At 35.4% G+C, this 14,046-nt stretch overlaps 1 protein-coding gene across 1 annotated transcript; it reads left to right on the forward strand.

Moving 5' to 3' along the window:
* The first annotated feature begins 5,373 nt into the window (after positions 1 to 5,373).
* Positions 5,374 to 8,803, forward strand: LOC149657638 (sterile alpha motif domain-containing protein 3-like). Its single transcript, XM_089844735.1, has 9 exons — positions 5,374 to 5,709; positions 6,274 to 6,360; positions 6,467 to 6,588; positions 6,810 to 7,004; positions 7,074 to 7,152; positions 7,312 to 7,485; positions 7,643 to 7,858; positions 8,043 to 8,214; positions 8,287 to 8,803. Exons 1-9 carry the CDS (start codon positions 5,560 to 5,562, stop codon positions 8,646 to 8,648), a joined length of 1,557 nt encoding a protein of 518 aa, XP_089700861.1. The 5' UTR covers positions 5,374 to 5,559; the 3' UTR covers positions 8,649 to 8,803.
* The last annotated feature ends 5,243 nt before the right edge of the window (positions 8,804 to 14,046 follow it).

Below are 14,046 nucleotides of genomic sequence, written 5' to 3' on the forward strand. Positions count from 1 at the left end.
GATAGTAACCGAAGGATGGGTCTTAGCTTTTTTAGCCAAAGGGTGGGCTTTAGAGTCGGTAACCTGCATGAAACAATAGTGGGGTGTGGGTTGAATTTATTACAGATGACGCAATAGACTTCCCCGCAGTTGTGAGGTGACTTGCGTTTTCCCATATCTATTGTTTTCGCGCAACGGGGGCAATTAAAAACCCTTTGGCAGACTGATAGGGTTTTGCTTCCACTAGCCTTATGGGCGTCAAAGCATTCTTGCCCCCTAAAATCGCGTTGGCAGGTCCCGCATCCAATTTCTTCCCCCTCGCATTCCTCGGTCCTTTGGCAGGAATAACAATATTTATTGCAGGCGTGCAAGTTTAAATGGTTATAGCCCACAAGGCACCTATCGCAGAAATAATGAAAATGGAAGAGAGGTTTAGGTTTAGTGATGAGGTCAAAATGATTTTGATAGTTAAAAAGGAATAGCCGCGGTTTTGGATTACCATCGGCACCTGGAATGAAATCTGCTTCACCGAAAATACGGTAGGGGACGTTTGCTCTAACACACAGTAAAAAATAATGGTTTTCAAATGGTTTAATTATGGTCTAAAAATTATTGAGATACCTTAAAGGGATTGATTATAGCGCGTAAATGGTTTAAAATGAATTTTCACTTTTTCAGCGGACCCATAGTGGTTTAGTTTTATTATCATTATGCCATTTATGGTTTGAAAATATATCTAGACCATAAATGGTATGAATAAGGTATAAAGTTATACCGTTAAGGGGAATTTTTCATTTTAGATGAAAATTTATGAAAATGATTTTCATGATTATTATTTTCTTAGTCTGGGTTTTTGAATCGAATCTATGATCGTTTTTTTTGCTGCAACCTTGTCCTTCCAGTTAGTTTTTCTTTGGCAAGACAAAAGTTTTATCCCATTCCAATATTAAACTTACTTTTGTTGAGAAACTTGCCGATTAAGTACTGAATTAAAACCTTTATTGGTTTAAAACTACATCAGAACACAACCAATATTATACCCGCTTTGGTTTAAAAACTTCCGAAATAGGTTTTGAATTAAAACCAAAAACGGTCTCAGACTAGAATGAAATAGGTAAATTTTTAAACCTGCTTTGGTTTAAAAACATGCCAGTTAGGTTCTGAATTAAAACCAAAAACGGTTTCAGACTAGAATGAAATAGGTAAATGTTTAAACCTGCTTTGGTTTAAAAACATGCCAGTTAGGTTCTGAATTAAAACCAAAAACGGATTCAGACTAGAATGAAAGAGGTAAATTTTTAAACCTGCTTTGGTTTAAAAACATGCCAGTTAGGTTCTGAATTAAAACCAAAAACCGTTTCAGACTAGAATGAAATAGGTAAAGTTTTAAACCTGCCTTGGTTTAAAAACTTGCCGATTCGGTTCGGAATCAAAACGATAAATGGTTTAAGACTAAAATGTAAAGGGGTTAATAATAATCCCGCTTTCGTTTAAAAACGTACCATACACATTTTTAATTTCAACCATAAAAGGTTTTAGACTATAGATTGCATTGGCTCAATATTAAACCTGTTTCTTTTAAAAACTTACCGATTATGATTGATTCAAAATAAAAAGAGGTGAAGACTAGATTGCCTGGAACCGATGGCATGGGACCAATACCAAACTTCATTAATACGATAAATGTGAATCGAAAATATGTCCATTTCCAAAATTTCTGTTTTAAACTACCATTCTAAATTTTAACCCAAAATATAGTTATTTCCGATTTCTATAGACTAGTGGCGGTAGAGAGGGGAGTAGACTACGTATCCCCCTTTGGTCGCGCTTTTGTAAGAGAGGACACTGTAAGCTCCCAGTAGGCGGATGACACAGAGCTCTATACTACCACTCATTTGAAGGGGGGAAACTCTCGCTGTGCAAGTGTTCAATATACAACAAAGGCATATGTTTACGAAGTCAAAAACGTTTTACTTTAGGCCTAACGGGCTATAAAGTGGACGTACTAGGTTTACTCAATAGTCCTGGTCGATTCACAGGCCCAAGCCGTCGGGAGACCTTGCGGGGATTTTCGCGGGAAAGGTGATCGTCCACCATATTTTGGAGAGAGGAATTTTTCGTCTGCTACAATCTTAAGGTGGGTTTCCAAACGCGCTTGAACAGCTACAGTTAGGCCCAGCCACAGGAGAGTTAGGATTTTGAAATCAGGGTATGGCGCTTGGCAACACTTCTCCTCCTAAAATATGGCGGCGCGTTCAAGGTCAGCGCGGATTTTGGCAGTTTCGACCAGGACTATAAAGGGAAAAGGAGGGAGAACGCGTCTTCCCCTAAGAAAATGCTCTACCGATTTATTTGGAATCAGTTTGATGTTTCAGCATGTACTAAACTGTGCTCCCTTTATACCTCTATGAAACCGAGGCATAGAGATGAGATGAAAGTAACTTTGTACCCGCTGAAATTACAAATTGATCTTGACTGTATATAGGATAGCTGCAATAATTCGTGAAAAAGTACATACACATAAATTAAACAACAGGCATCCGTTTTAGCCTTCGATTTATTCGATGTAAATGCGAATTTGAAAATGTTATGAATTAATTTTAGTAACTTACAGATTTTGACCTTAATGCTATGTAATGAGTCTGCTCAATTTTATACAAGTCTAACAATTCGTATTGTTTTTCATCACCTGCGTTTAGGATTTCCCATTTTTCAGGGAGTTCTTTGACCGCGTACGCGTGCAAACATTCGTGAAAACCTTCAACTTCGTATATAGTACCAGCCATTATTAGCGACATATTTAAATAGAAAATAAACCTAATTCTATAAAAAGATTTAATCTCATTTTTTTCCATTTCATAAACCATAAAACAATCCGTTGAATAATAGACTTGATCAAAAGTTGCGTTGGACAGCGAATAAATTTTTTCAGGGAAGGCATCGCTAAGAATTAGTTTTAATTGGGCGGGCAGTTCATCTTTTGAAATAAATTTCCCAGCTGTCGTGCTTTGTATACCATAAGGTTGTTCGTCCAACGTGTTATAACACTGCAAATATTGGTGTCGTGAAGACAACGTTTTTGTGATATTTATGCAATTATTTGACGCTCTAGCTATTTTTTTGAAGTAACCGTGTTTGCTTTCGAAACGCATACAAGAAATGGTTTTGAGTGGCCCATATTTTTGAAACGCTTTAGGGTAATGAATTAGATAATGAAATTTTGGCGTCATAATTTCGCAACCAATTACAGTAGATACCGATTTTAAAAAAATTTCTATTAAGTTTTGTAGTTTTGAGAAAAAATTTACGTGTAAATGTGTCGCATAGATGTAGTCTATAATTTCCCTTAGTTTAAGATAAACACCCCAATGCAAATCATTTTTGTGGGGTATGTATTCAAAAAACATAAATGGGAGGAGACGAAACAAACAAAAAATTTCACTCGCGGAACCCTTTAAATTCCCATTTCCCAAAATTGCTGCTCTAATTTGCGTTTCCGGACGACTTGACTCTGTTTTACCAAAAGGGAATGTTTTGATAATTTGGTTTAATTTGTCAAGGGTTAAATTTGAATTACTAACCATATAATTTAGTATGTGCTTTAATATTCTTGGCATAATGCCTTCTTTTAAATCGTGCATCGGATCAGGGGGCAATTGTTGCGTAAGGTCAAACCCCCTAATATTCATAAGCGGACTTGGGCTTCGGACTCCGTACAATGATTTTTCATCGGGATCTCTCGCGATACTTTGTAAGTGATACACGTGCCTATCCAATGTTCGTAATTGTAACTGGTTCTCTTTGATATTTGTTGAAACTTTTTCCCTAGTTACCATGCAAAATCTACACACTCTTCCTGAACTAAAAGACGCGTTAAATCCGGCAAGTTTGTGGATACCCAAATTATCACCTGAAAATATTGCAACAGTAGCCGTTAAATGTACCCCCTGATTTTCGATATATATTCCTTCTCTTTGAATAAGATTTAAATCATAAATTAGAGGCTCAAGAACTTCATGAAAGCCATAGTTGTCAACGTCAACTGACTTCGCCAAAAAAACCAAATTTATATCGCTCAATTTTGATCTGAATTTTGGCTCAAGGTTCAGAATAGAAAAGTAACATCCTAGTATTTTGTGTTTGCCACGTTTAGAGCCTAAAGGATTCACTATTTCAAAATCATCAAGGTATATTTGTAATTGAAGCGTATTTAACGAGAAACTAGAATTCTTCTCTATAATGTTTCTGGAAATTTCACCTTGAAGATAATGTCCGACACATTGATTTGGTATTTTTGAAAGATCAACGTTTTTTCCAATCTGAAGATCTGAAGAATAGAGTTTTTGAATCACTTTCACAATAGGTACATAATGAAAATGACACTTCTCTTCCTTGTCCATTGTTTCGGTGAAGGTGAATTGCATAGGCTCTATTAACCCATAGTCCGATTTGCAGACAGCATTAATTTTATAGTTTGAGTTGAGGCTTTCAAACGCCTCCCCAACTTCTATGTTTTTCGAAAGTAATGCGGCTTTTTCAATGATAATATTTTTTGAGCGCAATACGGTTTGTATATTATCCATATTTGATGATAAAATTTGCTCGCAAAATATTAGTAGATCATTAGCGAGTGATTGTACTACGGTTCGTGGAAGATTATGAGCTTCTCGATATTTAAGTATAATTTTTAATATCGTTTCCCGAATTTCGGGAGGTCTTAACTCTTTTTCATTCCTCCCTTCACTTTGTTGTTCCTCTTGATTATTTTCTTGCTCATTTTGGTTTATTTCTTGTCCATTTTCGTTTTCAAAAATATCTGCATTTTCGTCTTGATGAGGGTAACTTGGGGGATCAAGCGTTTCCCTGGTAAATTTATGCTTATATTTCACGTGTCGATGATAAGTTTTGATATTAGTGAAAGACCTTCCGCAATTGTCTAGTCCACAAACAATACTAAAGTTACGATCGTGAGAATGCTTATTTAGCATATGAGTTAAAAGTATCCCAAATGTTTTGGCAAAAAAGGTACATCTAACACAGCTAAATAAACCGGGTGACGCCATATTTCCTCGAAGAGTGGAGGAAAGGAGAAAATTTTAACTATATCACGTACCACTGGACCAGAGTTTTAGACTCCAAGATTTAACCGTGCATTTGTTACTTGACAGTAAAGTCTGTTCTACACAAGGTCACGATTAAATGGTTAGGCCCATGTACCGCATTTTTCTTATAGCCAAAAGATAAGCTTCACTTCTCAAGGTAAATTCCACGGCCCATTGTTTGTGTTCTGGGAAAAAAAAAGGGTCGGCGACGATGGGACGGGGACAATATTTCCCCCCCCCCCAACCAAAAACTTTCCATTTTACGTAGGCTGTCCCATAGGAAATGGAAAGTTTTTAGCTGCGGTGCGACTGTACCAGCATCAAGAAAAGAACGGGTAAGGTCACTCTATGGTACTAGCATAGATACCAGTAACCAGTATTCGAGAAAATCTCGGAAAGAGTGGATTTAGAGGAGCGGACAAAAACTATTTCGAATATTTGAAATTAAATCTGCGGACATAGTCTTATAATTATTAACATGGATGAAAATGGAACTTTGTTGTTGTTGTGTTTTGGAGAACAAAAAAAGAAAATTCGGATCAAAGATAACACATATTCAGCGTTTTTGGAACATTTAAAATGTGATGAAAACCTACAGGACTTCGTGGGTCCGGATAAAGTTTATCAGGTAATATCCTTTTTTAGATATTCTTTAAGTATTAGGGCTTCCTGAATATTAAACTAGGTCAAACCAGATATGGTTTTCAGATATGTTCAACCAACAAAATTGTTATCCTATATGAAGTTTGCACGATGTATAGAAACTAATATAAGCCTTTTCTTTACGTATAATTTTCACGAACAAGACTCCACGACGTTAATTATTAAATAGACTTTTGTATATAACTCTCTCTCTCTCTTTCTCGCTCCCTTTCTCTCTCTCTTTCTCTCTCTCTTTCTCGCTCTCTTCAGCGAGCCATCCCTTCTCAACAGGTATCTATAGGGAAGTTGTAGGAGCACCTGTCTGTTTTATCTTATATAGAGTTGGAAGGCAAAATGTATGTGATAGAGGAAGTTATCATATCACGTGCAACCTTCCTATATGCATAACCAATCCCTATTATAGTAGTATCATATCAAGTTTTATTAAGAGTAGAGTTGCCCGCATGTCTTCGATTATTTTAATATTAAAGGAAGCTGATACTCTTAGAGACAATAAAATTTAAAAACCGCTAAAATTGGTCATTATTAGGTCTATGATGAAGATTTTGAGGAATATGTGGACCTGGGTCAAACTAGCATTTTTAAAAGCAAAACTAAAGTCAAAGTGGTTTTAAAAGTAAATATTTGAAATATTAAAGGGAAACTAACCCTGAATATAAAATGGTGATAATTATTTTAAGTCAAAATTATAGCTTTTCTAATTAAAATATGTTTAAATATAGAAAAAACGATTAAATGAGGACCCAGAATGTTTAACAGAAAAAAGGTCAAGAAATGACCAGATAGATGCCACATCGACGTCGAACGCAGGCGAAAATGAAAATGAACCTCAATTGATTACCTGGTTAGTGCAGTTTTAATGCAATGAATTACATCAATATACACAATTTTAATTTATCATTAATCTATGAATAATCCTAAGAGTTTGAGTAAACTTTTTCAACTTATGGTTTTACTGTAAATAATTGACTTTTTACATTTAAAAATGTTATTATTATTGCAAACTGCAAAGGAACAAGATTATCTTTTTTATAGAATTATCTTACTAAATTGAAAATACTATAGGGTTGCTGAAAATCTTAGAGAAGATATTGGCAGCTGTTCAAGAACGACATTTGCTTTGACATACTCCCTTCCGGATTTGCCAGAAATGTTTGTTAGTGCTGACAAATACCAGGGTCTTTCCCCTCAGGTTAAAATCACAATGAACAAAGAGCTTTTAAGCATTTTATTCAGTGATTTAATCAAGAGATATGGTTTGTAAGTATAACGTTTTGAAGATATAGAAATTTTACTTGATGAACTTGTATATTTACAAATACCCTTCAGGTATCCATATCACAAAATTGTTGCAGAAAAATTAATCATGAAATACCCACACTTAAGAACACAACCAGGAGAAGGGCATGTATGTATCTTTATTGATTTTAATAGATTAAAATTTGTGATATCGCAGTGTACTCCAAATAACTTGTACAAGTACTGAAATTTCTTATTGTGAATTTCAATTACCATTTATTTAATGAAGTTTTAGCAGGTTAATCATGTTTGTAAAATAATATTACAGGAAATGTGGTACCAAATGCTGCGATCCAAATTCAAAAATTTTAGACAAAATTTGACAAATATAACCATTGTAGCGGATAACAAAAAAAAATATGGAAAGGAGTCCTACAAAAAAGTACAGACATCTTGTCCTGGTTCAGATATCAACGTCATAGTAAACGTACAAAGAGTTCAGGTGATTATACATTCATATTCTATTTATCCATGATAGTCTAGCAGCATGAATCTATACAATATAGATTCATGCTAGCAGTATGAGTTCAAATTCGGAAATTTTTTTGTATTAGGTAGTTTCATGTAACAGTTAATATATCAATTCTCTTTATTTGAAGCTTGCTGATGTGGAATCTTTTGAAGATGATAATGATAACATCGCCGCTCATAAATCAATAATGATCAATGAATTAAAAAAAAAAGAAATAGACTGGGAGAAGATTGATACAAAAATGGATAAAACTATGTCTGATAGAAGAGAAGTTCTAAAAGCAGAGGGTACTTCTGTGGATAAGGTGTTGAAAGAGTACCCAGCGCTTTCCAATGCTCGACAAGTATGAACTTTGAATATGATCTGTAAATAAAGAATAGACAGAGGAGTAGATGGTGAAGTTTTCACTTGGAATTTTCACTCCTATTTCCGATTGAGGGAAAATCCCAAGCCTTCAACTCCTCTTCTTTCTATTCTCTATGGTTTGATCAAGTCAATGCAGTTTATCATTTAATTTTTAATTAAAGATATCCTTGGAATTTGAGAGAATAACAAAGATAAACATTGAGAAAAAACTGGATGAAATGTTAAAAAAATACTCAGAAAAAATTTGGGTTTTGGCAAAAAAAGAAGTGGTTAATTTGAAAGCGGAAATTCTAGACCAGATAAAAAAGGAAGAGGACCCTGAATCCATGCAAAGTAATTTGATTCAATAGTACGGAAATTCTACTATAACAATAATAATTTTCCTTTCCTTTCTTATTCTTATAGGTCTCAAGAGGTCACTTTCAATTTTGCTAATTCCCACCAGATTTAAGGAAAACCATGAAAAGTTTTTTTTCCCCAATGGCGACTCTTCCCGATACCCGAAAGTGCCAGTCCTTGTTTTTTCGGGAAGCAAGATTCTAATAAATACAGACTACGAACTGTACATTGATCGTACCAAAGTGGCTGAGGCTTCCGACTTTCCGACTGCAATGATGATACTCATCGCAAGCTATTGGATTTTCAACATTCAATACCCAGATGAATTATTTAAAACTTATAGTTTTATTGAATCGTGCTTTTTGGAATTAAACTTCACGAAATGTGCTGCGCCAGTTAAAAGACTCATAACAACTCTCAAAAAATGAACTTCCAAAAAAATTTCACTAAAATGATTCGCAGTGCAAAAACAAATCAAAATTCACATCTTCACCTTGTTTTTTCTAGCCAGGAAAGTGAATACTTAAACTGTAACTGTAAATTTCAGTAAATATGAATGGTAGAAAACAAAATAAATTTCCTCTTGAAACATAATTTCTGTAATTTTTCTAAACTTAATTGAATATCTACATTTCGGAGCTAGTTATCAGGATAATGTGAAAAGTTTCAGAGGGAAAATAATTATAATGTTTATTATTTTTATTTCCCCGGGCAATTAATATTATTAAAGGGTGTATGAAAATAATGCAATGGGTTCGATATTAAACCCGCATTGGTTTAAAAATGTACCAGTTAGGTTCTGTATCAATACCATAATGGGTTTTGGACTAGATGGGAATGGGAAAAATATTAAACCTGCTGTGCTAAGGTTCTAAACCTGCTTTGGTTTGGAAACGTACCGACATAGTTCTGAACTATAACCATAAAGGGTTTAACAGTAGATTGAAAAAGGTAAGGTTCTAAACCTGCTTTGGTTTAAGAGCCTACCGACAAAGTTCTAAACTATAACGATGAAGGGTTTACCACTAGATACAAAACGGCAAAGTTCTAAACCCTCTTTGGTTTGAAAACGTACCGACAAAGTTCTGTACTATAACCATAAAGGGTTTAAGAGTAGATTGAAAAAGACAAGGTTCTAAACCTGCTTTGTTCTGAAAACGTACCCGTTATGCTCTGACTTTAAACCATAAAGGGTTTAACACTAGGTTGGAAAAGGTAAAGTTCTAAACCCGCTTTGGTTTGAAAACGTACCCACAAAGTTCTGAACTATAACCATAAAGGGTTTAAGACTAGATTGAAAACGGTAAAGTTCTAAACCCGCTTTGGTTTGAAAACGTACCGCCAAAGTTCTGAAATATAACCATAAAGGGTTTAAGACTAGATTACAAAGGGATTAATATTAATCCCGCTTTGGTTTAAACACGTTCCATACACGTTCTGAATTTAAACCAACTAAGGGATTAACAAAAGACCCGAAATGGGTCGAATATCTAGCCTGTAATGGTAAATAAACAAACCAGGAGTGTTCTAAATTTAAACCATCAAGGGTTTTAATAAAATAGTCCTTAAACCCTTCAGGGACTGAAACTAAACCACTGATGGACTGGTTTTCGGACAACTTTGACCAAACCCTTTGGGGTTTATTCACAGACCATTATTTCTCACTGTGCAGTAAAAACTATAATTTGGTAATCAGACAAATACGCTTGAAATCTTGGTAGAGCATCCGCCCCCGCGCATGCGTCCAATGGTATTTCTGCTGCCTCGGCTAATTCCTCCGCCATCTTCCTAAGTCTCTCTCCTGCTTTTTTCCTAATATCACGGCGATATAGGGCTTTGAAATCTGCCTGGAGGCTTTTGTCAAGGGGATGCATTGTATGATCCCTATGTATTCTAGCAAAAATTAGAGCATAAGGGAGGCATAGCCGATCGTTATTTTTAATTTGTATAATGTATTTTTTCTCCCTGGCAAAAGTCTCGAAGGTACAGATACCAATGGACTTGCAACGCTTGGCGCCTTGGGGCAACCTCACACGCTGTATGTTTATTCCTATAGGTCCGAGAAAAAACTTTGATCCTCCTTCGGAATTATACGCCTTATCAGCGACTACTTCTAATATAAATCCAATATCTATTTGGTCTCTTCTTCTAAAACAAAAGTCCGCGGTTTGGATGCCTGGATTACTAATGCTTGTCATTGAAATTGCAATCATGTCATCGGGTAAACAGTCGTCCAAAACGTATTCTAGGAAGTCGCTTACAGATTCGACGATGTTATTGTCAAATTGAACTTCCATTTCCCATCCATCAAGATTAAAATTGGGGAAGGACACTACCCCGCTAGAAAGTACGTTTACACCTGGTGGTGCAACTAGCGGAGATGGGTGTGGAGGTGGAGGAGTAAGAACCCCACCCCCTAACTGTCCTTCCCCCAAATCCATTGACTCATTCTGAGATGGAGCTATAGGAGGGGTAGTATAACCATCTAAGAAGGAAACATCGTCGTTTTGAAACGCCTCTTCCAGAGGCGACAAAGGAGGAGAAGGGCTATTGTTGGCCCTAGACTGCGGGGTAATGTTTAACATAGACGGGGGTGTAGAATAGTTTGCCATAAACGTGTCATCGGCATTTAAAAAGGCTATTTCTAACGAGTCTGGAAAGTCGCCTAAAAAACTATCAACTTCAATAGGGAGTTCAATTTCTACATTAGAGTTGGCCATTGCGATAACTTAAAAATACAAATACCACAAAATACTAATAATAAATTTGAATAGGCCTAAATAATAATACTAAAACACTAATGCTAAAACAATAAAATACTAAAACAATAAAACAGTAATGTACTTATAAAAACTAAAATGAAAGTACTTATAAAAATTGAAAGTACTTATAAAAAATTGAAAGTACTTATAAAAAATTGAAAGTACTTATAAAAAATTGAAAGTACTTATAAAAAATTGAAAGTACTTATAAAAAATTGAAAGTACTTATAAAAAATTGAAAGTACTTATAAAAAACTGAGTTAAAAATGAAATATCTAACAGTCAAATGCCAAAACACGTGTAAAAAATTTAAAATACTAATAAAAATACTAAAACACTAAAACACTTGTAAAAAATCTAAGTTAAATTGAAAACACTTGTGAAAACTAAGTTAAAATACTAAAACACGTATAAAAACTAAGTTAAAAATAATAAAGCACTAAGATATGGGCACGGAATAACTCACAAGTTTTGTTTGGGAGCAGAAGATTTCTTGGCTTGCATCAACAGCGGTCAGAAGTAAACTGATGAGTAGCCTAGAGTGATCCGCCCTTTTATACTTTCGTGATACAATTAGAAAAATAGATCCACCTCAATGTCATAAACATGTCTTAACACGTTTGGGCTAGTCATAAAACACTCTAAATATAAATTCCATTGATAACAATACAACTGGTTCGACCACGCCCCCTTTTAAGGCCCTAAACCATCTGGTGTGGGGTCCAATTAAATAATTGACAAAATAAATTCTTTTGTTCAAGTTCAGCCCTCTTTTATGGCCATAGAAGTCTTGGAATGACCCAAAAAGACAAAGGGAATAGATGCTTTTGTTCCGCCCCCTTTTCAACCTGTGGGGTGGCCCAATTAAAGAAAAATAAATTCCCATGCATCTCAGGGACCCGAGGTCATTCACCCCTCCCTAAAGCCATAAATCATTTTGGGGAACTGTCAAAGACCAAATTGAAAATAGGAATGATTTTGATAAATTTAGTTACAATTTATTTCAACGAGGTTTTATCAAGACTGTAGTAGGTATAATAGCAATACAAAGAACAAATTAAGGAAAAAATTATATTTATTTCGAGTTACATTTCAAGTTTTTTATTGGTTTTTTTATAATTTAGAAACGTAATAAGGTATGGAATATATTACAATAATAGGATCTAACTTTCATGTCGCAAAAGTTCTTGAATAAACATTTCAATTATAGCTTTCTCGAGATTAACGCGTTTAATTCTTAGTACAATATCGTCATTCGGAGTAAGTGTTGTTGGTATGGGTTGGGTTGGTAGAATGACTTTTTCTTTCTCCCACTCTTCTTGAGGGACATCTCTGTACTTTCTGTTTGGTGGCATGTCTTTAGTCAATGGGTTTTGGATGAATATAGGCATGTTATTTGTTGGTAATCCTTGAAGTAATGGACAGTCTGCCTTGAATTTCTGATGCTCTTCGAAAACATTGTCGTTAGGTTCCCATCCTCGTAGCGTTAAGTCACAAAAATGGCATATAACTGCGTCCGTCCCCGAACTTAAATAGTAAAACCCATTACGGGCTAGTTCTGACGGTTTTACAAACGTACTCGCAAATGCACCAAACGTTTCTAGACGGGTAATTTCTCGATTCATGTTATCCTGGCGGTGTCTAACAATCTAATGAGGTCCGTACCAAATCAGACGCTATTTATACCCCAAATAAGGGGATGAAAGGTTAGATTAAAATGGCTGCTGTTACTAAGCAGACGTTAATTCGCGAAGCTCTTTCAAAGCCAGGGAAAATAGTGGCCGTTACTTTCATCCTCGTAACTGTATTTCTAGTTGAATTTGCATTTTGGTATTTTAAAAATATTACTTTAATTTCGGGTAACGCAACAAAGACATAACATGTTGAGACTTGTCAGGATAAGCCCTTCGGGGCAAACACCTGGAAACAATTAAATGTTTCGTGGTAGGAAGAGTCACCGACTAACAAAGCAATAAATCCGAAAATAGATTCCATTCATAACAATACAACTGATTCGACCATACCCCTAAACCCATTAAGACACGTCTTTATAGTAAAAATAAAAACAGATGGGGATAAATTCTTTTGTTCAAGTTCTGTCCCTTTTTATGGCCATAGACCAGTCTGAACGATGTTACGTATAAATAAAAAAGCCGATGGAATGTCTTAACACGTTTGTGTGAGTCATAAATCACTCAGATTCCATTGATAACAATACAAATGGTTTAGCTACGCCCCCTTTTAAGGTACTAAACCCTCGTGTATGTAGGCAATAAAGGACAATAAAAAAAATCATCAGTCAATATACCCTCAGGCTAATTATCAACCCCGCACTCTCAATAAAATCTCGCGATAAAGATCATTCAGTCCTCAGCTTTTAAACCGTAAAGACCTGCCATAAGAATGTCTACCAAAGTAGGAGGTCGTGTTTTAGATTACCGCGTGAACGCCCGTGTTAGACTTGGGGCTGAATGCTTGGCGGTGTTTGGGGTCAATGGGTACGAGCCAAGCCTGCTTTTGACAAAAAAGGACGGGACTATTGTTACAATCTCGGAAGACGTTTTGAAGGAATTTATGTAGGAGTGGACGGAGATCTATTCAGCTATGGAAACTGGCGACTGGGGTAATTATCGTTACTTGAACTTGAAAATAAAAATAACCGTTATGGAGGGGAATATAGTATTCGAGGATGGCAACGTCTTCACTCTAACAAAGGCCGAGGCAGGGAAACTGAACGAGAAATTTAGTTTTATGAGATTTCACTTCAAGCTTTTAAATGATCAAGCCGAAGTTATTAAATGCATGCACGTAGCTATTGTAAAGTGCATGAATGATATATATCAGAAATATTATGTTAGTCGCGGTACTATGTCTTACAATGATTATGACCGTGTGAAAAATTTCCTAGCAGCGTGTATAGTTCCTTCGAGCATTTTCGAAGATTTTTGTAACTTAGTTCGTGACAAAACTTGACGCGTAAGCTACAATTATATAATTTATTCTACATTTGCTTAAATAACGACGCGTACATTCGCGAATTAATTGGAATTGATTGTGTTCATTA

This window comes from Phalangium opilio, unplaced genomic scaffold (genome assembly GCF_054372755.1).
Source record: "Phalangium opilio isolate 3A_F unplaced genomic scaffold, DU_Popi_V2 ptg000077l_1, whole genome shotgun sequence".
NCBI classification, from domain to species: Eukaryota; Metazoa; Arthropoda; class Arachnida; order Opiliones; family Phalangiidae; genus Phalangium; species Phalangium opilio.

Excerpts from the sequence above, each read along its gene's own strand:
- LOC149657638 (XM_089844735.1), top strand. The coding sequence starts at position 5,560 with ATGGATGAAAATGGAACTTTGTTGTTGTTGTGTTTTGGAGAACAAAAA. Across the intron at positions 6,361-6,466 it reads AAGTCAAAGTGGTTTTAAAA|AAAAAACGATTAAATGAGGA; the intron begins GTAAATATTTGA and ends GTTTAAATATAG. Across the intron at positions 7,859-8,042 it reads CGCTTTCCAATGCTCGACAA|ATATCCTTGGAATTTGAGAG; the intron begins GTATGAACTTTG and ends TTTTAATTAAAG.